Source organism: Notechis scutatus, chromosome 1, assembly GCF_049901735.1.
Source record: "Notechis scutatus isolate UNSWTSFEM ecotype Mainland chromosome 1, rNotScu1.2, whole genome shotgun sequence".
Classification (NCBI taxonomy): domain Eukaryota; kingdom Metazoa; phylum Chordata; class Lepidosauria; order Squamata; family Elapidae; genus Notechis; species Notechis scutatus.
Genome location: NC_142009.1, coordinates 227458248 through 227485529, shown reverse-complemented (window position 1 = coordinate 227485529; position 27282 = coordinate 227458248). Strand labels below are relative to the sequence as shown.

Below are 27282 nucleotides of genomic sequence, written 5' to 3'. Positions count from 1 at the left end.
TGTGTCCTGTAAAAGTTCCTGAATAAAGCATGACTATTCCGGAAAATAACATTTGTTACAAAAGCACTCTTAAATAAACAAACAAAAAATAGTAAAAAGGGCTCATGAAAAAGTTTTTCAGGCTTATTTTAACCTACCTATTCATTTCTTGATATTATTTAAATTGAGAGGAAAAGAAAATTTCTTCTACTACTACTACTATGTAACTAAATGAATATCACAATGTAACCAACAGGATTCAGGTTCAATTCTGTTTCTTCCCTATTTCTAAACTCCATGTTTAGCCACCACAACTGGTTCTGGTAACTCATTTATGCAATGAAGCAATTGCTAAGTGTAAATCATGTGACCATGACTGTGTTTACAATTTTACTTCTGTTGGAATTCATTGTTGGAATGTATTTTTATGCAACAACTACTGTAATATTCAGCCAATAGATGGCAGTGTTTACAAGTTTAGATCTATGGTATATACCCTATGTCAGGGGTGTCAAATTCACGTTGTCACGGTGGCGTCATGTGACATATCGGGACTTTTTCCCCCTTCGCTTAGCTGGACTTGGGCATGGCCAGTGCGTGATGCATCCAGCTGATGGGCTGGGAGTTTGACAGCCCTGCTCTATTTTGTTTAGTCCTAAGGCGAGTTTTCTGTTTCCTGTTACAATTAAAAATAGTTAAGCAGTAAAGCACATGGTGATTGTACTCTTTGTTTGCTCTATGATACTATATATAAACAGAATTTGTAATAACTTCAGCTTTCCTTTGCTTCTTGCTTCTTCCTTCAGCTCAACTGGGGTTCTTTCTCTTGATCTCTGAGGACATCTTGGTGTGGGGCAAATAAGCAAGTGAAAATAAGAGCCATATTAACTCATTGTAATGACAGTCACTGTCAAAAGCTGTTACTAAAAAGGACTATCTGTAGCATAATATTGCAAGCTAAAAACATCCCCTCTTGTTGAAATAACAATTTGGTTCAGGATTTGCATTGATTTGCTCAAACATTTGCATTTATTTAAAGAATAAAATCCATGGGAGTCAACATTTATCTTATGCTTTTTCTAGTGACATCCCCATTCCCAAGTTCTATTGCTTTTCACCATCCCTGATTTTTATTAATTCAGTCATCAGAAATTTTGTTGTTGTATTACTCTAAATGTAGTTACCAAAAGGGAAGAGAGGAATTAAAGGGCAAAGCTACAGCTGTGAGGCCAGGGAGGCAGCGGCAGTGGTGGGATTCAATTTTTTTTACTACCGGTTCTGTGGGCGGAGCTTGTTGGGTGTGGCAGGGGAAGGATACTGTAAAATCTTCAGTCAGAGGTGGGTTTTGCTGGTTTTCCGAACTACTCAAAATTTCTGCTACCAGTTTTCCAGAACTAGTCAGAACCTGCTGAATACCACCTCTAGGCAGCGGGATGAAAATGATTCAGAAACAGAGCTTCAGATTACTCATACCTCTTTTGTGGCTCAGGTAAATTTGACAATCAACTATACTTCTGATCTAAACATCAATTTTAAGAATTCTATCTCTTATTGTAATATCTGTAATGGTCATTATGTGACCCTATTAGGATTACAAATTCTCCTCATAGGAATTAGAAGTGGAATTTCCATTACTAAGCAAAGCATTTGTAAAGTGTGACCATATTGCTTACTGATGGCAGTGTCAGCACTTCCCATTGCTGTCATTATGTGAGGATTGCAGGCCATTAAACAAGGACCTCCTCGACTTCCAGCCAACTTCTGACAAGCAAAGTCAATGGGGAAGCTAGCAGGAAGTTGCAAGCCCTAGGCAGCTTGCAAACAGGCTGGAAGATAAATAAATGGTTACCGCTGGGTTATATGCAGGTGGCCAGTGCAGTGTGAGTGCAGTGGGGCTGGAAATGAGTGCTGCTGGATGAGGGAGGTTGTGCAGGCCGGGGAAAAAAGTTGCTATACATCATGTGACAATGTTTCATCATGAGTTTGACACCCCTGAAATAGATGAATCTGTGACCTTGTTAGAAATGCTCCAATAGAAGCTTTCTTGCAAGGAATGAGTGTTGGATGGAAGGTGAAAATGGCTGTGTAAGTGTACATTCTCCTGCTGTTTTTGTGTATAGGAGTGAGAGCTGGGTGTCAGAAGAAGCATGAAACACAGAGGAATGAGAAGTGTGCACAATAAAGCAAGAAAAAGAAGGAGTAATGAGTGAGTGTGGATTGAATACCAAAGTCAGTGACCAGTCATTTAAGATTGTTTGGATATGCAGTATGAACAAGGGCAGACTCACAGCACAAACATATGGGGGGGGGAAATGGGTCTAAAGCAGTTTTTTTTTTCAAATGTGGCAGCTTTTAAGACGTGGCTGGAGAATTCTGGGCATTAAAATCCACACATCTTAAAGTTGACACATTTTGAAAAAATATTGCTCTAGAGGAAAGGGAAATCTGAGGAAGTTATGGCTGGATGGAAACTTGCCTACATATATTTTTCTACCTCATCACCTATATCAACGATTAGATAATCAATTTCTATAAAATATTTATTAATGGTTTAACTGATTTATTGTTTTTAATTGATTAGTGTGATTAGAGTGTTTAGTGCAAATAGTGTGATTACTGACTAGTTTAAAAGATCAAAATTCATGTAATTTAATTGAATAGCAAAAATCATTGATTTAGTGAATTTAAATGAACAGTGTGATTAATGATTAGTGTAATTAATTGATTAGTGATTAGAGTAATTAATTGATCAGGCTGATTGTTGCTCAGGAATATTATCTGACTTGAGAGATTACTGCAATTGATTGTTTGATGTAATATTGGCTATATAGATTACCCAAAATTGTTCCTTTAATTAATTCAATCAAGCATTACTATTTTAACAATCTTACCATGCCAAAAGAAAATCCTACGTCAAACCACAACCTAAAGAGAAGATGATCCCACCAATGAACCACAAGACTCCTGCACATGCCTTAAATGCTACAAAAATCTAAAGGATAATGAAAACTCCATCAAATGTTCTCTGTGTAAAAATACACTCATCATGACTGCTTGGGATTACCTGAGCAGATGATTCAATACCTAAAATCATCCAATGAGTTTCCATATTTCTGCAAATCATGCAGACCCAAACTGGATCTGTCTGAAAGAGTTGATACCATCGAAACCATTGAAACATCCCCTACCATCGAAACCATTAAAACATCCCTCAACAGCATAGTAGCATCCCTGGACGCCGTAAAAGAAAGAATATCCAACCTTGAAAAAAAGACACAACGCAAAAACCTGAACATCCAATAGCTACAAACCACATCTCTACCAAACAACCACAATCCAATCCAAAACCCAATCCACAAATAAACACAACCCAGACAAATATTGATATCCCAATCCTCATCAGAGAAGCCGTTGAGCGTGAACGGAAACGTCCAAACGCCATCTTATTTGGTCTAGAAGACATCAATGTCAATGATGACATCACAACTGTCCGAAACATCATCAGAGATTATCAAGCATCAACCATCTCCACTGATGAAATACTTGACATTTCCCGCATCGACCGAGAGCTCAAAAATAGAGACGGCTCTGTGGCCCCACGCTTGTGCAGGGTCATTTGCAAAAATGAATCAAGCAAACGTAAATTCATTTATACTATAAACTCACTGCCAAAACCAACACCAACCATAAGAACCTCGTTGCCGCCCTGACCTAACCATACAGCAACGTGCCCGCTCCCGTGTACTCCGCATCGAACTCAAAAACCGTCTAGACAATGGAGAGAAGGACCTGTACATTGACTACCATGCTGACTGTATCAAAAGTAAGCCACGCAACCCAATATTCAGCTTTTACCCTCAACCACAACCCTACCTCAACCCATCCACCATCACCCAAGACTAGCACGCACGCCCTCAACTACCTCAATTCCAACTACTGCCGGCCTTAAATGCAAACTACTCAATGCAAGAAGCCTCGTGAATAAAATACCTGAATTTCTCTTCCTCCTAAATATGGCTAACCTTCGACATTATATTTGTCTGTGAAACATGGCTCAATGCATCTCTCCCGACTCCATTACCACAGTAAGAGACTATCATGTTTACCGATCAGATCGTGAAAATCGTCGAGGAGGTGGTGTTGCTATATTCTATAAAAAATCCTTACATCTAAAAAAATATCCAAGTTACCCAGGAGCTTACCCTTCCTGAAACCATCATCTGTGAACTATCCTCAAATATCACAATTCGATTCTTACTATGTTACAGAGCACCTGATTATGACATCGAACATGTAAACAAGCTAAATACATTACTAACATGGGCTGCATCCTGCCCATACCCTTTTATCCTTCTTGGTGATTTCAATCTACCTCATATTGACTGGACCCTAAATGATTGTACAACTGAAATCATACACACAACCTTCTACAATGCTATTACAAATCTGGGACTGGAACAACTACCAGTGTTTCTCCAACAATACGGCCTCCACCAATAGGAAGCCCCACCATGTTTTATTGGCATAAAATCAAATTAAGCCCCTCCCCAAATTAAGCCCCATATTAAACATGCAAAATGGGGGAGCGGGGGTGGCTTGCCGTTAGTAAGTACTTTTGTTGCATGCCCGGATATGGTGCTGCCTGCGTTGGTGGGGCACTTCATATCGGGAGACCTTCCACCGTGCTTCTCCCTTCTCCCTTGCTGCCCCTTCTCCCTTGCTGCGCGGCGTTTGGCGCAGCCACGTGCGGCCAGTCAGGCTCCTCCCTGCAACCGGAGCCCTGAGGAGACACTTGGCTTCAGGCGCTCCCGTCTTCCCTTTGCTTTTGAAGGTAAAGCTGGAATTATTTTAAAGCCTCCCCTGTAATCCCTATTGTAACTTCAAAAAAGGCAACTATGATCTTATAGACATCCCTTGATTGGCAATCTCTATTCACTGGATGCAATACCGTTGAAGACCATTACAACATATTTTACTTGAAGTCAAAAGGTCATCAAACTATATGTTCCAACAACAACTCCCAAAACAAAACAAAAAGCAGATTACCCATATCAATAAGGAAACTTCAATCCAAAAAGAGATCACTCTGGCGGAAAAACAAATCTGGTCACGTTGCCAATTTCAAAAAACCGATACAAAAATTTATGCCACCAGATAAAGACCGAATGCACCAATTATCACATTAAACAAGAGGAAAACCTTCTAAGCACCAATTCCCCGTGCTTTTTTACAATTTTGTAAACAACAAACTAAAAGACTCAAGGTCCATCCCTCCTTGATAGGACCTGATGGTAAAGACTGCAACGACGACACCATTAAAGCCAACATCTTTAACACATTCTTCGGCTCAGTATTTGTAAACAGCAATGGATCATGCCCAGTATTTCCTAGCTAAAATAAAATATTACACACATATATAAAAGGTAAAGGAGTCCTGTGGATTTTACTTTGCTAGTCATTCCCAACTATATGGGGTGACACACACACACACACATGGTTGGTTCAGTTGGTTGGGTTGAACCATGGAATGAATTAATGAATATTTTTTTATAATATTGTGTGAAATCCCATATAGTCGGCAACGACAAGCACGCACACAAAATTATTTCATTAATTCATTCCATTCCTATAGCCACCCGGCTGAACCAACCGACTCTTGCATATACAACCCTGTCTCTCCGTTTGCAGCGAAGGCGCATCCCGGCCAACCTGTTCTACGTTAATTATGCGACTCCACCCGAAGCATCATTTTAGCCGCAAGGTCAGCCTTGCTTTTCTGCCCTCCTCTCCTATCAGGCAGGACCGCCAGAGGTCGCCCTTGAGCCCAAGTACACCGCGTTCTGGCCCCCGCCCGCTGCGCCAAAACGACGGTCCCGCCCGAGAGAGGCGACGACAGTAGTTGCATCGCTGGGCGGGGTAAAGGCGGTGACGAAAGGCAAAGGGGCGTGGCCCGGAAATCCACGGGGCACTTGGGGAGCCCCCGATATGGCCGGCGTCTTCGACATCGACCTGGAAACGGAGGAAGGGAGCGACGGGGAGGAGCCTGAACTGGGGGCCTTGGTGAGGAGGGATGGAAGATGATAGAGGAAAAAGGGGTGGGTCCAGCCAGAGGAGAAGGGGAAAAGGGCGCAAGAGCCCCGCGCAGAGTTCCTAGTGACTTCAGTGGGGGTTGCTCCCGAGTGGGACAGGGTTGGTGTGGGGAGACCTCGTTTATCCCCTGCGTTGCTGCTGCTGCTGGTGGTGATCATCTGCTCTGTGTCTCTCTCCACCCCGCTTGTTTCTTTTAGGAAGTGGACCCCGATTTTCGCAGCAGTAGCTCGGAGTAAGTATTTTGCCAGCTCTAGGTTGTTTTGCTCCTTGGCCTCATCCCAGTCTGCCATTGGGCGGAATTCTCCTGGGTTTCTTAGGTGATGGATGCACTCACACACTATTGGAAAAATAGGTTGGCAAGAAAGGGTCCCTCCCCGGCTCAGTATGGTGTCTTCCATTCTTTTGAAATGGCTTCTTCTAACTTGCTCACTCTGTGGGCAAGGCAACAATTCCCATCATCCCCATACAGAATACTGTAGGGCTGGAGACAATGGGACCTGTCCTTGATCAGAGGGAATCCACTGGGGAAAGACTGCAGCATGCAAATTGTGTCAACCTAACATGTGATGAGATTTCTAGGTGCTGCATAAGCAAAGTGACAGGTCAGCCTTTTGAGAGCGGAGATGTAAACATTTCAAGGGGACATGAAATGTCCTTGTTTCACTACAAATTGCCCCTGTTAGATCCCTGATGACAGCGATAAAGTCTATTCCTTTGCTTCCCTGACTGAAAATTATCAGAATGAATCAAAGTGGCGTAACTGCCTTGTTGACTCAGAGACTGAGATCTCACTAATTCAGCATTTAGTTCCTAAAACTGTCATCTAGTTCAGAGGCTGTGGAGAGATACTCGGATCACAGCCATGATGGTGATGGTGTAAGTGTTTTTGCATTTACAGTGGATTTCTAGCTGTTTCAAAAAATGCTATTCCTAGAAGCTGTCTTTATTGTGCATTTGTCCTTTTGGCATCTGAACCAATCATCATCAACGTTGTAGGGTAGAGAACTGAAAGTTCATCAAGGTCTGTGCTAAAAGCAACATTTGGAAAGTCAGTCTACTCACTGATGCAAGAATGTCTACCAGTGTTATAAAATGGTGAATGTAGGCAAAGGTGGCTTAATCTTAATGAAAAAAACTCGTGCAAATTGAGGCATCCAGTTTCCACTTAAGCACCTGGAAAGCCAGTTTTGTGTAGTGATTAAAGAAACTGGGAGAATTGAGTTCTACTCCTCCATAGCCCTTTCGGCCCAAAACACTTCATGGGGTAGTTGCAGTGGGGGAAACGGGAAGCAGGAATACTATATATCCTGCCTTCACTTGTACAGGCAAAGGTGGAATATGAATCTAATAGTGAAATTAATAAAATTAAAATATTTTCTCTGAAGTTGCTCCTGGACTGAACTGTGGTAGAGGGTTGAAATGGGTAGAGTAGATTCCAATGCCCTTTAACATATACGAAGCACTGTGTGTTAAAGAAAAATCATCACTTTAATGTGCCTCTAATCAATGTAGTGGACCTCTGAATTAGTAGCTTTTTTCCATTACTTCTTCAATTAACATTCTAATATTATTTTATCTGTTCATTTATAGTCCTGTACATTGAACAAAGCAAGCAGCGTTAGTTTGCCACTTTGTGACTGACAGAGATCATGCTATTGGTATACATACTAATGACTATAATTCCCCATGGGAATGTCACTTTTAGCACAATGGTATCTGGAGTATTCTAGAGAGTGTCACATTGCTATAATGAATTTCCTTTATTTCTTTTCGGCTTTGATCCTAATTTAAACCAATTGAAGGAAAGTTGTTTTCCATGTCAGTATCTCCCCAGTACTATGCACATTCCATATCATATTATGGGGTCCTTGGCTGTCTGCTAATAGCTGCAGGAATAGGCAGATATAGAAAACTTTCCTTTCTTTGAATTTTAATTTATCCTAAGGTTCAGATTTGAACTTTCATAAAAGGCACAGTGCAGTTGTGCTGCAATCTCTTCATCTTCTCTTCTTTTGATTTTCAAAAACTGGGCCTTCCTCATTCCTGGAAAACCTCACACCTTTGCCTTGCCCTTCATTGGTATGTTATATATATATTTTGAGGCAGAGCGATATAAGATTAATCTCTTTTCTTCTCTCCACAGTTTTGTGCCAGGTTATTATGAGGAAATTGAAATCTCTGAAAGCAGCGTCAACAATGGCTCAGAACACATTGGACCCCACTGTTTTGAGCTACTGCGTGTTTTGGGAAAGGGTGGTTATGGCAAGGTGAGCAATTCCTGAAGAGTGAGTATGTTCAACCCTCAACCAAATGGGAGGAAAAAAAATCCTTTCTAGTAGAAGAGCAAGGTACTTTTATTGGCCTAGAATCTTAGGAAATAAGTGTATTTGTCTCTGTATGGAGGAACATTCATCTTGGGACTGGCTATCCAGAGTCTGAAATGGTGCAGTTTAGCCCGGTTTGTCTCCTTGGGAGAAGTAAGCTACCTCATTGTGAGAAAGCATGTTGATTATCAATGGAGAGCTGATGAAAATGTTCTTAAAAGCCTGTAATTAATCAGAAGGCACTGGTATTAAAGCTCTCTGATCAGGAGTGTGAAAATAATACTCTGGATTGCCTTCGCCCCATACTGTTTAAATGGTCTTGCTTGTTCTCAGGTGTGTTGTTTTTTTTTTTTTAAAGAGAGGCTGAGTGCACAATGTTAAGGAGTTTGAAAACCCAGTGTTTGGGTTATTGGCATCTGATTTTCATAAAAGAGAAGATAGTTCTCTTTCCTCACTCTTTCCTGTGTTGCTCCCTTGAAGATTTTGCTTACTGCTTCTGTTTGTGTTTTAGGTGTTTCAAGTGCGGAAGGTACAAGGCACAAATTCTGGGAAAATCTTTGCCATGAAAGTGTTAAAGAAAGTAAGTATCTATCTATCTACAGCTCTGTGTGCCTTGTTAAATATCTTTGTGAGACCATAATTCTCTCTGAATATCTCCTGCAGGCCAAGATTGCCTGTAATGCCAAGGACACAGCGCACACAAAGGCTGAGAGAAATATTCTGGAGGCCATCAAACACCCATTCATAGTAGACCTCATCTATGCCTTCCAGACTGGTGGCAAGCTCTACCTCATCCTGGAATGTCTCAGTGGTATGGAAACAAACCTCCATGGAAAGGAAACAATTGCAGTGGATTTGGCCAAAAACCTGGGACCTGATTCTTCTTGTTCTGTGGTAGATTTTAGAGGTTGGGTCAGACATTGCTGGAGAAGACTGATGGTGGTATCTCTTTGTGCTTTGCTTCATAGGAGGAGAACTCTTCATGCAGCTGGAACGGGAAGGCATCTTCCTGGAGGACACAGCCTGGTTAGTGAAAATGCTACCTAAGCTGAACTGGAACAGCCACGAAGATTGGCATTCACCATAGGCTTTGTCTCCTCTTTCTTACTATGGCCAGAAGTAAGGTGACAATAGAGGCAACTGGAAATCTTGAGAGTAGAGTAAATCTCTCTGTACCTTTCAGTCATTCTGAAACATCCACTGAGCCCTAGCAAGGGGTCCTATTCAAAGTGATTCAGTTCCCCTTAGCTAAGGATGGGAACACAGGCATAGGTCATTTCAGAGGTGTTTTTTTTTGCAGGATGCTTTATGGATAAAGTCAATTTTATTTGGCTAGATCTGGGTGCTGTTGAACACAGCAATGATGATATCTAACGATGTTTTCTGAATTCCTGTGAGCTCCTATAATCAGAAGAAGTGGCTCTAGTGCTTTTTAGGCAGAGTTCAGTCACCTGGCCTAATGGGATGTGTATGCTGCTGGATGTGGGGAGTAGTTAATGCTTTTCTAAAAGAGTGTGCAGGGCCATCCACCATAGCAATGTGATCATGCACCCTTTAAAAGACTTATCTGTTGATCCAGCTGTGTTGGACAATGTTTATGCAGTCTCCATTTTTGGAAAATGATGTGGAGTGTCATTGGCAAGTCAGCTACAAGTGGATTATCTGAATCCCTTGAAGTCAAACTTCAGGTCCAGATATGGGATGTAAATTGGTGCTTTAGTGGATGATCTTCATGGCAACACCCTGGTCTTATTACACCTCTTGTCCTTAAGAGCTTAATGGGTTTGCTGCTACCTAGTGGATGGTTCCAGTCAAAATTGTGGGGTGTTGCTTCCAAAATAGGTCCCATAAAACTGAGTCGTCTTGTTAGTCAACATTTTATACATAACCATAAGGAGAGGCCATCTGTCAGAAAGGTATCCTTAGTATGCTGATGAGACTCAATTCTTCCTTGCTCTTCCTGGCTCTAAGTGGCTATGGATGGGGAGGTTATGTCAAATAAATGTATGTAGATAATTTCTGCTGCATTTTGAAATGTTCAAGCTCTTGTTTTCAGATATGTAAAACACATGCCCAAAGCAGTGCCCAAGGGCCAAGTGGGGAAGGTGGGGAGAGTTGACTAATGAAAGAAGGTCACTGTATTTAAATATATGGACAAATGTCCACCTCCCTTCTTTGATTGTCCAGTCTCACTATTGCATGTGGCAGTTTGTGTCCTCCTACTGATTCTTCTGTAAATGCCCTCCTCCTTTAATTGGAACTAGAAGTGGGAAGAGAGGAGGAAATTAAGTGCAGATAATATTAAAATATTGAATTCCTGCAAAATTCCTTGACTATGCAAAATGTGTTCAGATAAGATTTCAGGATTGCGAGTCTCTGTTGTTTAAAAATACCGGATGCCATTTGATCCTTCCTGTTTCCCCAAGCGGAAAGTAGATATTTTCATCTGAGCTAGAAAGTGCCAAATTTCATCTCCAAGGTCTTTTTCTGACAGCTGAGTTCCTCAATTCTATAAATGGCTTAAAGTTGAAGATGGGCCTTCCCTCCTAGAATCATTTCGGTGAAATCAGACTCTCACCCAACAGCTTTCATTATGAGTTATTAACCCCTCACAGATAAATGAGCTGTATGGATTGCTTGTGGTTACGTTATTGATCAGGCCCCTTTTCTGTTCTGCCAGTTTCTATCTGAGTGAGATCACCCTGGCTCTTGGCCATCTCCACTTTAATGGCATCATTTACCGGGATCTTAAGCCAGAGAACATAATGCTAAACAGCCAAGGTAGGGAAAGCATCCTTATTTACGGAGGGAAGGGTGGGAGGATGCATAATAATTTGAATGTTATCTGTACTACTCTGTGATCCCAACCAGGACTGTAATATGACTTTGACTTTCCAATTTCCTCCGCAGGGCACATTAAACTGACGGATTTTGGGCTTTGCAAGGAATCCATCCATGATGGTGCTGTCACCCACACCTTTTGTGGCACTATAGAATACATGTAGGTGATGAAGGCTCATGAGCACCTTTAGGATACCTCTTCTGGATCTGTTTTCGCTTGAGGTTAACTGGTTCAATAATTATGCACCAATTTCTTTCTCTGCCCTCAATTCCAGGGCCCCGGAAATATTGATGCGCAGTGGCCACAATCGAGCTGTGGACTGGTGGAGCCTTGGTACCCTGATGTATGACATGCTCACAGGATCGGCAAGTCTGACTTGTGCTGCTTTTGGAGGCGGGCGGTGGGGGGGAGTGACAGCGGATGCAGTGGTGGGAAGGGAGCGAAGGAAGAATTGCCAATCAGTCCTCACTGGATAACAGATAAACTATTGCAGAGATTCTCACGTTGAGGTCAGCTGGCTGTTGACAAAGGATAGTAGGAAGAATGTCCTATTGTCCTAATCAACACACTACACAATTTCTGACAAAAGGCAATATAATCAGTACAAGCAGTATTAGATCTGCCAGCTAAACCATTAACAGGGCTACTGAAGTGATACTTGGCTGTCTTGCTATCTCTTTTACTTGGCTCAGGCAAAAACCCACCGGCTGAACTTTCTGTTTTTAAGGGACAGTGCTTATATTTCAATTTGAATTTGCTACCAGTTTTTTTTCATCTGTCTGTTGTTTCCCTTACTTTCTCCCCCAACCTCCGCCTACTCTACTGTTCCTTGAGTGTGTAGGATCACTTATCTTAAGCCCTTTGTGTTAATGCAGCCTCCATTTACTGCTGAAAACCGCAAAAAGACAATTGACAAAATCCTGAAAGGCAAGTTGATGTTTCCACCCTATTTGACTTCAGATGCTCGGGATCTGCTCAGGAAGGTATATAACTATGTATATATCACATAAGCTTGGGCTACACTGATTGGAATTTTGAATCTTATGGTTATATTAATTATTATAAAATTAATAACTGGCTTCTTCTCCCAGGTATTTTACTGTTGTTGTCAAGCAGTCTTCCCAACCCAGTGTTCCTTTTTCCAACATAGTTAGGGGCCATGTTGACCACAGATGGTAAGAATCAAAGTCCAACATATTTGGAAGGCATCAGGTTCAAGAAGGTCGCTGCAAGCTATTTAGTAATGAGCAGCATAATACATTTAGTAAAGATGATTTCATTAATAAAGCCACAGATTAACAGTATCGGTATGATTTTTTTTGTCATTGAAAGCTAAGGGACTGACTGATAAAACTGTGCTCAAGGCATTCCATTCATATATTCCTAGGAATACGTTTGTTGGATTGACATCCACAATCTGTACTAGGTGCCATATTGAATTTTAGAGGGAAGAGAAGCTTAACACAGGGCTGGTAAATGCCACCCTTCACAGAGTGGCAGTTCAGAAGGGCTTTCCAGAATACATGTGTACCTGAGCAGCTTCCTTCCTATCACATCTTTCAGTGCATGATTTGCCATTCTTTTGCTTAAATGTGAGTACGCCCAAAATGCACTGGTCACCTTTTCCTGAACTTGGAGTAAGCACAGCTGGCTTTCTGGTTCCTTCTTTCCTATAAAAGTATAGTTAGCTGCTCTTGCCTTTTAGTGGCCTATTTGTTTTATTACCCTGAGCTGAGAATAGAGAAGGGAGGAAGCCCTGGTCTCTCATCAACAATACTCAGAAGAAGGAACCATTTACAGCACTAGAGTAGCCCTGCTCAACTTACATTCACCTACTTGCTCTACTTGGCCCAGGCTGGACGGAAAGAGGTAGCAGGCCAGTGGCAAAGCACATTGGGTTACAAATAGTCCTCACTTACCGACTGCTTGTTCAGTGGCCCTTTGAAGTTGGGATGGAGCTGAGAAAAAGAAACTGATGACCAGTCCTCAAAGTTGCAGTCATCCCTGTAGCCACATGATCGCAATTTGAGCGCTTGGCAATTGGCACACGCTTTCAAAACAGGCGTAGCTCCTGTGGTCTTGTGATTGCCCATTGGCGACCTTCACAGCTGGCTTCCCACAAGTAAAGTCAACGAGAAAGTCAGAAGTTGAAATCATGTGGCGTTGTGTTTAATAGCCGCAGCTTATTTGCTTCAGGACCACAGCTGGAACGGATGTCTTCAGTGAGGTGCAATCTTGTGATATTTCACTTTATGACTGTGCCACTTAGTGTGTGGAGTTTACAGTCCCATTTAGAGTTGTTGAGTGAGGACTATCTGTACTGAATGGTGCTCAAAGGTGGGCTGCAAAGAAGGATGTGGAGCCCCATCTCAGTGGAATGCAGTGGGGCCGATGACTTGCATCTCTTGCCAGAATAGGAATGGGGCCTTTACCGTGAGGGCAGGGCTGGGTGAGCACCTCTGTGTGGAAAGAGATCCAGCTAAGCCAGTTCTGTGGTGAATAATATCCTGAATCAGGATGAAATTGAGGTTACAGTGAAGCTGTCCTAGTGGAAAAAATTTGAACTGTGAATTCTTGAGTTCTCAAAGACTGATTTGTCCTTTTGGCATTATCCGAAGCAGCATTTCTCAAAACATGGCTCTTTCCTTCCCTAGTTTCTCAAAAGGAACCCCAATCAACGAATTGGAGGTGGGCCAGGTGATGCTGGAGATGTTCAGGTAAAGTGGATTGCTGGAGAGGGGAACAGGTTTTCTCTTAATATGTCCAAGAATTTGGAATTTTTGACGAGCAAGTTAAAATCTGAAGGTGATTTTGGCAAAGGTGCTATCGCCCCATCAGGCTTTTCGAAAGAAGGCAGGGCATCAGCACCTTGCATTGTTCTTTCTCTAAACCATAATTCAATGCTTAAAACAATTAAAGTAATTGCTCTCTTCAGCTGTAAACCAGGGGGAGGGGAGATGGAGAATTTTTTTGATATTAGAAGTGAATATCAGTGCCTTTTTAAGTGTAGAACGTCTGTAATTTTGTAGAAATTTGAGATTTGGAATATGAGAACTATAGTATGTGTTTGAGGATTCTTCATGTGTTTTAGATAGTATTAAAGTCTTTATTTTCTCTTTTAGAAACACCCATTCTTCCGACACATTAACTGGGATGACTTGTTGGCCAGAAGAGTTGACCCTCCATTTCGGCCATCTTTGGTAAAGTGACCACATTTCAGTCCCTATTGCTGCCTTTTCTCTATTTTATGGTCTTGTCCCTGACCATAAATAGGCCTTCTCAGAATCTTGGTCTTGATTTGTAGCATATATAATGAAAGAAGGTTAAGGACTGCTAAATTGGATGAGGCTTTTATTGGATTTTCATTTCACATAAAGAGGTTTTCTGGTATAAATAAGCATCATTTGCCTAGTTCTCATATATTGCTAAGCCTAGTCCTTTTGTACCAGGAGCTAATATTGTTTTATCTCACAATTTTCAACTCTTTTCCACCATTTTCTTGGTGAAAATCGGAGTTTCATTGCTTTTGTTGCCAGATTTCTGAAGTATAATCTTGGGATGGAGTCATGACAAAGCTGCAGAAATGGAATAGAGTAGCTACTCAATCTGAGTTGCTTCCTTCTAATAATCTGCAGTGGCTATATTTATTTATTGTGCAAAGAAAATCCAAACAAGCTAACACCTGCCCACTTCACATGCTTCTTTGATTATTTTACACTGTTGTGCAAATTTTCATTACACTTTAAACCTGTTTAGTTCTACCCTCAGTGTAAAATCTATTTATCTCTCTTAGATAAGTACAACTGTATGATATCATCTTATTGTACAGCAGGGGTGTCATCACGTGACATATTAGGACTTTTCCCCCCACTTCGCTAAATCAGGCGTGTGCGTGGCCAGGACAAGATGCATCTGGTCTGTGGGCCGAGACTTTGACAGCCCTGTTATACAGCTCCTTTACATCATGTGCTAACAATGCTTTTTTTTCTTTTTTCAGAAACCTCCACAAAATTTCTGGAAAAAGAAAGGCCTTCATTTGTGTAGATGTTAACATGGGCTAGAATTCACCCATAACCAAAAAGCTATATGATAATAGCATGATGAGATATCCAGAACATCTTTTTCCATCCACAGCAATCAGAAGATGATGTCAGCCAGTTTGATACCCGCTTCACTCGCCAGACACCTGTGGATAGTCCTGACGATGGATCTCTCAGCGAGAGTGCCAATCAGGCTTTCCTGGTAAGGAATAACCAGCTGGAACTACAGTGAGAAGGAAGAGGAGGTAGCAAAACCTTGTTTACAACCCTATTAACAAAGCAGTGGGGAGAGCCTTCTTCATCCCAGGTTCCTCCTTTCCCTATGACTAACCTTTGGGGACCACGTGCCAGCTAAGGATAAAGACCAGTGCAAAAATTAAATGGTGACTCCCAACTTTTTGAAAAAAGTCTTAGATAGCAACCACTTGCTGCTTGGAAAAAAAAAGCTTTCTTAAGAGCTGGCTTGTGATCCCAAAGGTGTTGGGTTTTTTTTTTTTTTGAAAAGGCAACTCGGTCAGAACTGAAGAAACTTCTTGGAGGAGAAGTGAAACATCTTCAAGGAAAACAAAGCAAGTCCAGTTGCCTTTTGAAAGAACAACTATGACCTGGGTGACTGAGAATCTCCATAGACAGCTGGCTTGGGAGTTAACTCTTCTTAGCCACCCTGGCCAACTGCAGTCTTAAAGAGGATCCTCTCCTAGCAAACAGGCAGATCAAAAATAAAAAGCATTTTAAAGTATACGTTTCGTGCAAGGGGGGCTTGAAGGGAACCTAGGCTGAATCCAGCAGCTGATTCTAACTTTTGATGTAGAAATTAAATGGGGAACTTAGGGCATTCCAGGTGATTGAACTAACAACTTTCAGCAACCATTATTGACCACATTAGCAGGGGTTGCTGAGAACTGTCGCTTGCAACCTTGGCAAGGCCACCAATTCCTCATTTGTTGATCGAAAGAAAGAAAGAACATAATTGAATCCCAGCTCCTGAAATGAAATTATGACCATAGCAACACTGACTGGGTGTTCTTCCCCTAGGGATTTACCTACGTAGCTCCATCTGTGTTGGAAAGTATCAAGGAAGGGTTTTCCTTCCAACCCAAGGTGCGATCTCCACGGCGTCTCAACAGCAGCCCCCGCACACCTGTCAGGTAAATCTGGAGACAGAAAGTTGGGAGAAAGCCTAGATCAGAGGTCTCCAAACATGGCACTTTAAGACTTGTGGACTTTAACTTCCAGCATTCGCTGGCTGGAGAATGCTGGGAGTTGAAGTCCACAAGTCTTAAAGTTGCCAGGTTTGGGGATCCCTGGTCTAGCTCTTCGGGGCATGTTCCTCAAGGGGCTGGCTGCAGGAAGGCTGTGGTGCCTGCTGAGTCCTTGCTTCCCCAAGGGGAATGCTTTCTCTAAGGGTACGGTTTGCTCTTCTGTCCAGATACCAGAGCCCCAAGCAAGACTTTAAATGACCCAGCTCTAACCTGTCCTTGTTTTTATGCAGCCCATTGAAGTTCTCACCCTTTGAGCCCTTCAAGCCAAGCACAACAGTAGAGTTAATGGAGCTGTCAGCAACCCCTCTTGGGCCTGTACTAGAAGTCACGGCTCCGCTGCCCATCAAAACGCCTTCAGGCACGAAAAAGAAGAAAGGCCGAGGGCGGGCACGATAATTGGGGCAGCAAAGAGACCTCTGGATTTTCATCATCAGGTGGAGCACTGGAGTGTGTGGCAGTGGGTGGACTAGATGGTGTCTATGGGGCCCTAACTGGAAGTCTCAATTTTCCCTTTCACTTCACAGGGCCACCTTCTCTCCCAGCGAGAAAGGGACACCTGATGTTGGTGCTTCCTTGACGTCAGGACTAACTCAGCCATGGTGCTTTTAGTTCGATCTACAATGAATCCTGGAGGGAAGAGAATAATTTGGGAAGCACAAAGGAGTTGCGAGCAGCAGAAGTCTGCCTTATTATCGCCCTAGGAACATTTGTCTGAGTGCCTCTTGAAATTTTGCAGAGCCCAGAGGAAAAAGCACACGCTCTGGCTCATATCGTGGCTGCTCTAGTTGAAAGCTCAGGACCCTGTCAAGGAAACAAAGCAACTCTTGAGGAAGTGGAAGAAAGGACCAGACTGCTTCTTCAGGGTGAAGCTTCTTTTTACCTGTCTTCTTTTTCCAACCTGCCTCCCTTTGCCAAAAATGACCACCTCTCCCACGGTGGTGGTTGTTGCAAGATAAGTGCTCGCCCAGAACTGCTGTTGACCTTCTCTGAAATAGTGGTGCCCTTAGCCACAAATGAATCTTCGCAAATGGCACGATGTCATTCCTGGCTCATATTCAGGAAATGAGTGTTGTGCCGCATAGAAAAAAATTGTTGGTTGTAGGAATTGTTGCACAGAGAAATACTAAGCAAATACTAAGCAAAGAGAGGTAGGGGGTTTTGTTTTTTGTTTTTGCCAGCCCAATTACAAAATCAACTACTGAGATACAGCCATCGGTTCTCTGTTTTATTGTTTCAGGGCATATGCCTTTTTTTGTTTGACAACAAGCTTTTTGGAACAGGTTAGAAGAAGCAAATGCAACCATACAGACAGTGCTGCTCCCAATGGAAGCAGTGTACAAAGCAGAGTGACAGCAGTCTTGGGTTTCTCATATGTGGATATGGTACCCAGCATTAGAAGCTTGTTTGTGACAAGTCCCTCCTTCCTTCCTCCCTGGGATTTCTAGAGAGCAGTGTCGCTCAGTGATTTGCCACTGTCTTCCCAGGATGCCGTTCCAGAGAAGGAATGCAGCTGACTCAGTAGAACTTCTGCGCTGCCCTGGGCTGCCTTTGACACTTCACCTTCTTCCAAGGCCTCCTCCAATGCTGCCTCTTCATTGGCTTCCTTGGTCAGCTTCTCTTCTTCCTCCTGAAGGAGCTGCTTTTTCTCCTCCTCCTCCTCCATCTCCTCTTCTTCTTCTTCTCCTCCATCCTCCACATGCTGTTGTCGCTCTTCCTCAAGCTCTCCATCATTCTGTTCCTCATCCTGGTAGTCCTCAGCCAGGTCCTCAGAAAGTGTCTCCCTCCGGAACTGTTGCCACCAAAGAACCAGGTTACTCATCAGGTGCCTAGGGTGGTACCTTCCTTCTGTTACACGGTTCAAATAGTGCCATGCTATACATAGCACCAGCAGCAGCAGAAACAACAGGCAGATGAGGACTGTCACTGCGGCGTCCCCATTGTTTCCCCTGCCACTGTCTGGATTCTCTGCCTGGATTTTTCCAGGAAGCAACAATAAGAGAATATGGGAGAGCCTGAGCTTCTGTAAAAAGAAAAGAGTCTGGATTAGTCACGATCCGAGCTTCTTTGGACCCTTCCATGCAGCCGCCTGACTTGCTCCTCAAATCTTCAACAGACGCTTCCCTGTGCTTCACTCTGTCTCCTCCTAGCTGGCCATTGGTGCCTGGCAAACTAGCTCCTCCCAGCCCACCCTCCTTCTTCTCATGCCACGAAACCAAAGCCAGCCATTATTTGTGAGGAGCAGCAGTGCCTCTCGGGAAAGCATGAGATAGCATGGCAACGCGCCATGGTACTTTGGGTAGAGGGAAAGGGGGAAAGTCAAGAAATGGAAGGCAGGATAAGGTAGGAGATCCCACCAATGGGAAATGGGCTGCTCCGTAAACCCAGAGAAGACAATGCACAGCTGCCACGGCAATGTTTCCTCCATAGCATCTACTGAGCCTATAAGTTCCCCGTAAGGACTAGCACAAATCTCAGATCAGCACAGCCCTTGGGTGTGAAAGGGTCATTTGCTGTATTCAACCCCCGAAGCAATTCTGTAGCTCTGGAATCTTGGAATTCTGCCCTTAAAAAGTTGCACAATAATTGGCCTCCGCTACAATTTGTAAGGGGAAGCATGGACAGAGATGGACTGGAAGTATCTTGCAATTGCTCAGGGGCTATTTAAACTTTACCTGCTAGCCAGTTAACTACTGCCCTATGATGGCTTGTATTTTAAAAATAGTACAAATAGTACAAAGAATCTCTTTTGCAGTCTATGTTAGATAGTAGGGTAGTTGTGATGTTAGGCACTTTGCAGCACTGCTGCAGTCTCATAACTCATAAGGTGCATGCTTCCTGATATAACAGCATGAGAGAGAGAGAGAGATTAAGATTTTGTCTTTGCACAAGTTCAATTTCTGAAAATAAAGACCCATCCACATAATACTCAGGGCTAAATATACTCTGCACTTAAAAAAGGAGATTATGTAGCCAGAAAAACCTTACGGTTTTAGAAAGAAATGCACATGCATATTATTTTTTACACGTCTTTCTGCAATTTTTAGATAATTTATTATGGATTGTGTAATTGAAAGAATTAGGAGGTAAGAATCTCTGAAGCCTCACATCTGCCAATCTTCAGCTACTGTTTGCTCTTGCAAATTGTGCTAATATTGCCCCAATGCTTTATTTCTTCCAGCTCTCTGGTGACTACAAATGTCTGCTAACAGTGTGTTACTTTAAAAATAAACGCTGACACTCTCAGCATTTGTACTCAAAGTGAATGGGTTTTTCTACCTGGAAAAACAGGAAATCAGCAGAAATCTCAACTTTTGTTTCAGAAGGTCAGAACTATGTCTGTTGCAGCAGAGGCGTGTCCAACTTTTTGGCTTGCCTGGGCTGCATTGAATGAAGAGGAATTGTCTTGGACCATGTATGAAATATATAATATGGTTAATGTATCTAAATGACAAACTTCCTTTGTTTTGGAGTCCTTGGGGATGCATGCAGCCCGTGGGCAGTGGGTGTGACAAGCCAGTTGTAGCATCTACATGAGACACTAAAAGGGAACTGCATTGCTGATTCTGATTCTCGGTACTTAAATGTCTTCAAAAGAAGGGAAGAGGCTTTTTGCAAATACAGGTAGTCCTCAACTTACGGCCACAATTGAGTCCCAAATTTCCATTGCTAAGTGAGACATTTGCTAAGTGAATTGCCCCACTTTACGATCTATCTTGCCACAGTTAAGTGAATCACTGCACTGGTTAAGTTAGTAACCCGGTTGTTAAGTAAATCTGGCTTCCCCATTGACTTTGCTTGTCAAAAGCAGTGATTGCATGACTCCAGGACACTGCAACCATCATAACTACGAACCAGTTGCCAAGGGCCTGAATTTCGATCACATGACCATGGGACATGCTACCACTCTTGTAAGTGTGAAAAACAGTCATACGTCACTTTTTTCATTGCTGTTGTCACTAAATGAACTGCTGTAAGTTGAAGACAACCTGTAGACCTGCCATACACATGGACAAACTCTTTTCTTCTCACCTAAACAGGACAGATAATCTGGAAGGAGTTTAAACTGATTTAATGTATTAAGCTGTTAACATTTTCATTGGCTATTGCAAATATGGTTAATGGTTTAGTGGGTGCTGTGAACTCAGGATAACTGGAGTACTGTTCAATAAACCTGGAATCCTTTGGGCCTCAACCCTTCTGCCAGCCTTTTTTCTTTTCTTTTAAAGTATCTGCATTTTAAATAGAAAGGTCACAATCATGTGGTCATCTGCATGGCTGTTATTTCTAAAGAGAATTCTTTGGTAGTTTAAAAAATAAATAAGGAAAAGGTTGAGTAATTGTGGCCTTGAACTTTATTTTGACATATACCTATCTGCCCAGGGAAAAAAAAACAAACAGTGCTGAGTAGGGAGCAACCTAAGAGATGGGGTAATGAGAAGCACTGTTTATTGTAGGTGCTACAACTATTGGTTCTTAAGGAGGAAGCTGTAGAAAAAAATGGAAATGTTCAGAAAGTGAGCTTAACGAGCAAGTAAATAAAATGGTTAGCAAGAGTTTTGTGATAAAGTTTAGGTGTGGGAGATCATTAAATCCAGTGAATCGTGCAAAGAATGGAAGAGCTATTGAATGGAGTTGATTGTGCAGTCCTTCCTTATCTGCAATATCTGGGATATTTGTGTTCTACCTGAAAACCACAAAGTAAATGTATGCTGCAAATGTAGACTCACTAGCTGTATTTTAGGGGGGGGGAAGGATCAGAGCAAGAACTTTTATCAGCTGATAAAAGAATGAAGATTTCTTGAGCCAAAGCTAGGAAATCCACTTAAGAGTAGATACAAGTTGCAGTGTTCCACAAGGAAGAGAGATAAGCAATGAAGTCAAATGGATGAGAGCGATTGCCAGAAAGGATCTTGTGAAGAAATTTTCCACCATTAAAAATAATTTTCAGGTTTTCATTTTAAAAAAAGGCTTTGAGTTTGTAGGGAAGAGACAAGTGCTTAAGATGAAAGACTGGAGATATGTAAAGAGGAAAGGATACACCTGTAGAAGGATCAATAGGGCAATTGTAATAATTTGTGACTCCCTGCTAAAAGGAATACACAATAATATGTACCAGATCTGCTGGTTTAGAAAGTACTGTTTCTCAGATGTGTAATAGATGGATGTGACAAAGCAGTTGGCTTATCACAGACATTCAGGCATTCTCTCTTGATGCCATCAAAACAGCTCATTTATCTTGGACTTTGAAGCTATGGAAGAAAAGTGAAAAATCTGTGAGCACTGCTGGTTGTGTCATCTTTCCTTCCAATTCATAGAAGAGAAGTAGGAAGTGAAAACATACTGCCATTTGAATTACCAACAATAAAAATGGTATCAGAAAAACATGATTTCTGAGAATATGGTTTATGTTATGCAGACGATAAATGGTTGGCATGAAATTATTTGCATTTTAGGAAGACTGGGAAAAGTGTGCTTGAGCAAAGAATATCAAACCCAATCTGGAAGATGGAGGAAACCCAGAAAAAGATTAACTGAGAGAGTAACTTTAAGGGCCTATTAACCCACCAGTGAAAATCAGAAATCGGTTTATAAAAAGGCACAGCATTCATTGTCTATATGCTAATGAATGGAATAACAGAGTTAGAAAGGACCTTGGAGATCTGGTCTAACCTCCAGATCCTATACCATTTCACACAAATGGTTGTCCAATCTGTTCTTAAGAATCTCCAGTGTTAGAGCACCCACAATTTCTGGAGGCAACTCATTCCACTGATAAATTGTTTTCGCAGTCAGGAAAGTTCTCCTTAGTTCTAGGGTTCACTCCTTGATTAGTTTCCATCCATTGCTGTTTCTCCTGCCTTCAGGTGCTTTGGGGAATAGATTTACCCCCTCTTCCCTGAATGGGGTGTGTGCGTCAGTGCACAGAGTACTGAAAAGAAAATGTTTAATTCATATTAAAGGAAGGCAAATGTGATTTGCTAGATGTAATTGAGGGGCAGTGGTGTCTTTTGACTGGATTTCGGCAATTATGGGATAGAATGTATTCAAAGGGAACAAAAAATGAGGCTGACTTGCCTTTTAGGTTAAAATGCCCATGTCTGCACAGAAAACCAAAAATGCTAACTTGGAATTAATCTGTATTGAAATAAGCAGCAGGAGAAATAAAGGCAGTTTGTTGATGTCCACAATTGCCTCCCACTCCTGAGGTGTAGTTGTGCACAATGCTTTCCAAAAGCAAATGGTTGAGCTTTTGCAGGAAGGCAGGTTTTAGTGAAATGTTAAGAAAGACTTATAAAAACAACTAAGCAATGATAAGAACCAAACAACCACAGAAGGAGTGAACTCACATTTGCTTGGATTGTCCAAGGATATATCAGATCAGTGTTTCTCAACCTTGGCAACATTAAGACACGTTGAAGCCCACGCATCTTAGCATTGCTAAGATTGAGAAATGCTGGCTTAGCCATTTTTAGGGGATGCTGTAATTTGATTCCTGCATTGGGAAGCAGGGTGGACTTTAATCCCTTCATAAATACTGTGAGTAATCCCTTCCACTTTTGTGACCCTATTAGCCTCACCAGTTTGATGTTTGAATTGTGCCATCATTTGTATGCAGCACTCATTTCTCATGCTCAAAATTTCAAAAGGGCCACTAACCTGAAAAAAAACCTAAGTAATCCATAATAAACCATGATCTAACAAGCCGCTGCTCAACATACTTTTATCAAATTACAATATAATTTGAACAACTTGCTGTGTTACAGATTCTCAAATTATTCATGTAAGTTTGGCACACACATTCCAAATGTTCTAAGCTCCTCAGCCTTTGATATAAAATTAACACTCCTTGGCAAAGCTGACTTTTGAGTTCATTGCCCGCTTTCTGAGAGGGAATGGGTGGCCCAAGGTCAGCCAACTGGCTTTATGCCAAAAGTAGAACTAGAATTCCCAATCTTTCAGTTTCTAGCCTGATGCCTTAATCACTACACCAAATTGGCTTTCTAATTAGGAAATATGTAGTATTTTGTATAGTGGACCTTCAGGACAAATTGTTACTATTGTGGCTTAATCTCTGTATTAGCAATTCAGTTTGATATCTAGCTCATGGGTGTCAAACTCAAGGCCCGTGGGCCAGATCCAGCCCATGGGGTGCTTAGATCTGGCCCACAGGGCTAGCCTGGAAACAGCAAAGGACCAGCCCGCCGTGCCTCCGCTAGCAAAAATGGAGCGTGTGCTCCCTCGGGCTCCATTTTCATTGGCAGAGAATTATCAAAACAAACTGAAAACAAAAGGAGAAATGTTTCCCCTTTTGCATTTGAGAATGCAAGGGGGGACAGGAAAGGAGAAAGAGGAAAGACAAAGAAAAAGAAAAAGAAGGGAAGATGGGAAGAGAGCAAGGAAGGAAAAATAAGGAAAAGGGGAAGGAAGAAGGAAGGAAGGAGATTATAATGAGAGTGAGGAAGAGAGTGAGTCTCAGTGAAGTCCCGCCTTAGCACTAGGCCACCACAGGTGCCTCTGACACGAGTCCCATGTCAAGCCTACATACATGCTAATCGTTTCTGGCTCTAGGGGGTGGTGCTCATGTCCGTTACAAAGCTGAAGAGCCAGCGCTGTCCGAAGACGTCTCCATGGTCATGTGGCCGGTATGACCTAAATGCCAAAGGTGCATGGAATGCTGTTACCTTCCCACCAAAGTGGTCCCTATTTTTTTACTTGCATTTTTACATGCTTTTGAACTGCTAGGTTGGCAGAAGCTGGGACAAGTAACAGGAGCTCACTCCATTACGTGGTGTAGGGATTTGAACTGCCGAACTGCTGACCTTTCTGACTGACAAGCTCAGCGTCTTAGCCACTGAGCCACCGCATCCCTTTGTCTAGATTAGTATGAAGTAGTTTGATCAGTTCAAAAGATAAGCATACTTTGGATAGGTGAGCCTTCATCTATGAAGCTAAGGCCATTGCCCACCTTATCTCCACCTTGAGCAGACCCTCTGCATCAGAAACAGTTTGCAACTCATCAGTTTCCTTTGCATGTAGTTTGGGTTGCAGTAATATAATGATTGATGGACACAATTAATCTCTCCTTCTCACCCATCCAGATACTTTCCAAATATGCTAGAATGTAGTACTTATAAGACTTATCAGCTTGGCTGCTGGGCCTTATGGCAATCTTAACACCTTGATTGATGATGAAAGTTGGGAAGGTAAATTGACCCCTTGACTTTCTAGTTATTAGAGTCCAGTGTGTTGCTATGTATTTAGTCTCTCAATAGTCTTGGTTCAGCAAAAGTGCTCCTGTCCTCTATACAGTTTTGTTTCAAGGTCTGACTGTGGGAGCAACATGACCTGAGTAGTATAAGGAGACAGTCTTAAATCTCCCATTCATTGTTAAATTTTTGGCCTTAAGAAAAGGATGGATATTCAATCTTACCAATGAACATCTGATCTTAATTAGTCCCCAGGAATGTTGGCATGGTTTTGTGGCCATATTTCCCAACATACTTAAGCAACTTTCCCCTTCATTATATGATGATGATGGCAGTTCATTGATGAAAGGATGATAAGGAGGGGAAGGATATGGGTATGGGTGTGTGAAAAATCCTCCAGCTTGTGTAGCCATTTTAATAAGTTTCCAATTTGCACAAAAAATCAGGTTACACAAACTTCTACCTTAACACACTTAAGAAATTAAAATATCTGACGGATATTTGCATGTATAGTATCAAAAGTCAGTCTTCAATATCAGCCTTCACCATAATCATGCAGTATTTAGAATAATTATTAACTGAGCAGAGAGTATTGTTCTGACACAGAGCATGGCTGCCAGTACAGGTAGTACTTGACTTACAACCATTCATTTTGTGACTGAAGTTACAATGGCCCTGAAAAAAGTGACTTATGACCATTTTTCACATGACTGTGGCGGCAACCCCATAGTCACGTGATCCAGAGGTAGTATTCAGCAGGTTCTGACCAGTTCTGGAGAACCGGTAGCAGAAATTTTGAGTAGTTCGGAGAACCGGCAAATACCACCTCTGACTGGCCCCACCCCCATCTATTCTCTGCCTCCCGAGTCCCAGTTGATTGGCTGGGTCTTCTTTGGTTGCCCTGCACAGGAGAACGGAGCTGGAAAGCAGGTTAGTGGGGTGGGGAGGGAATGGGGTTTTTACAATATCCTTCCCCTGCCACGCCCACCAAGCCATGCCCACCAAGCCATGCCACGCCCACCAAGCCATGCCCACAGAACCGGTAGTAAAAAAAAAATGAATTATAAAACCTAGTCAACAGAAAATTTTGAATTTTGAAAATTTTGATCTACATTTGGATGCTTGACAAGTGGTTCCTATTTATAATGGTTGCAGTGTCCTGGTCATGTAAGCCTCTTTTGTGACCTGCTGACAACAAAGTCAATGGGAAGCCGAATCCACTTAGCAACTGTGTTAATAATTTAACAACTGAAGCAATTCACTTAACAAACATGGGGGGAAAAGTCATAAAATGGGATAACAAATTTCACTTAACAAATTTCTCACTTAGCAACATAAATTTTCAGCTCAATTGTGGTCATAAGTCAAGGACTATCTGTACCAGTTAATCCCTTAGGATGCAATCTTAAAACTCTTCTTTGAAAGAAATATCTTGAAATTCAAGGAGCAGAGATATAAAATGACTCGTATTTGTAATCAGTTTCCCATATAGTTCCCTTCTCACTTTTATAAAACCTAGTCAAGAGAAGAAACTACTACAGGAGAAGCAAATGGCAACTCTTGATCTAGATGAGCTTCAACTTCACATGCTAGTTATATTGATTGGAGATGAAATTCACAAAACATGCATGCTCCAAATTACCTGTGCATTTCTAGATAATGGACAAGGCAACAAATGAACGACAGGACCCAACATTTTCTAAACACAGAGTAGGGTGAAAATCATGGTTGTAAAAGAACAGTTCTCTTGTTCTTTTAATAAGTGGACATGGCTTACCCAGAAAAACCTAGCTACACAACGTAGCTCACGAAGAGCCATGTAACAAGAAAAATTTAACCCGTCTTCTTAATGCATGCAGTCTTAGTTACTTGGTACAGAAACAAAATCGCCTTTTTACTCTGAAGAACAAAACGTCTATTTTCAGTGGTTTACAAATGGTCTGCAATGGACTTATTTAAGCAGTGGGACAGGAACCATTCCGAAGCAACAATGTCTGAGTTAACCACCCCAAAGGAAAAGGGATGGAATGTAGGTGGCTTCTGTGTATTTCAAAAGCAGGAATGTAGAAAATGTGGTGTTTATGGCTTTTCATCACGCTAGACAGGGACAAGCATTTCCTCTCTCCACCCCACCCATGCAAGATGTTAAAAACTAACTTGTGCAAAAAGCTACTCTTCTACACCATGTTCCACACTGTGGCTTTTCTTAACCAGAGAAATCTGGGACTTGCTATTGGGAAGCAAATGAACTAAGTTGGGAACGGATTGTCCTGGGAAAGTACGGAGAACTCGGCAGTCGGCACCTTAACCAATCACCATTTCTGGCCCAATGATTCCAGTTACATTGTAATTTTAAACAATAGTTTTATTTTAAAATCTGGGCTATTAATACATCCCTCTGCTAGACTAAGCTATGCACCAGTTCCATATTCATTCTCTTTTCCTGCCCCATTGGATCGTTGGTTCCCTTACCATCATCCAAAGCGATGCAGTTGTCTCTCTGCTGAGCTGCGCTGAGTCTTGAAGAGAGAAGGAGAG

At 42.0% G+C, this 27282-nt stretch overlaps 2 protein-coding genes across 3 annotated transcripts; one reads left to right on the top strand and one right to left on the bottom strand.

Annotated features, from left to right (window-relative positions):
- The first annotated feature begins 5890 nt into the window (after positions 1-5890).
- On the top strand, positions 5891-20874 carry RPS6KB2 (ribosomal protein S6 kinase B2). Of its 2 annotated transcripts, none has more exons than XM_026665644.2 (16): positions 5891-6039; positions 6267-6301; positions 8213-8336; positions 8905-8973; positions 9057-9204; positions 9362-9419; positions 11074-11174; positions 11304-11394; positions 11510-11600; positions 12111-12218; positions 13890-13952; positions 14358-14435; positions 15370-15477; positions 16311-16423; positions 16768-16971; positions 17062-20874. In XM_026665644.2, exons 1-15 carry the CDS (start codon positions 5965-5967, stop codon positions 16931-16933), a joined length of 1428 nt encoding a protein of 475 aa, XP_026521429.1. In that variant the 5' UTR covers positions 5891-5964; the 3' UTR covers positions 16934-16971; positions 17062-20874. The 2 variants fall into 2 exon arrangements, with proteins under 2 accessions (XP_026521429.1, XP_087806594.1); XM_087950468.1 differs by having other exon boundaries at positions 5921-6074; positions 17062-20729.
- PTPRCAP (protein tyrosine phosphatase receptor type C associated protein) lies at positions 17737-27282 on the bottom strand. The gene is made up of 2 exons (XM_026665645.2): positions 27217-27282; positions 17737-18557 (listed from the first exon to the last, which is right to left on the bottom strand). Exons 1-2 carry the CDS (start codon positions 27220-27222, stop codon positions 17979-17981), a joined length of 585 nt encoding a protein of 194 aa, XP_026521430.2. The 5' UTR covers positions 27223-27282; the 3' UTR covers positions 17737-17978.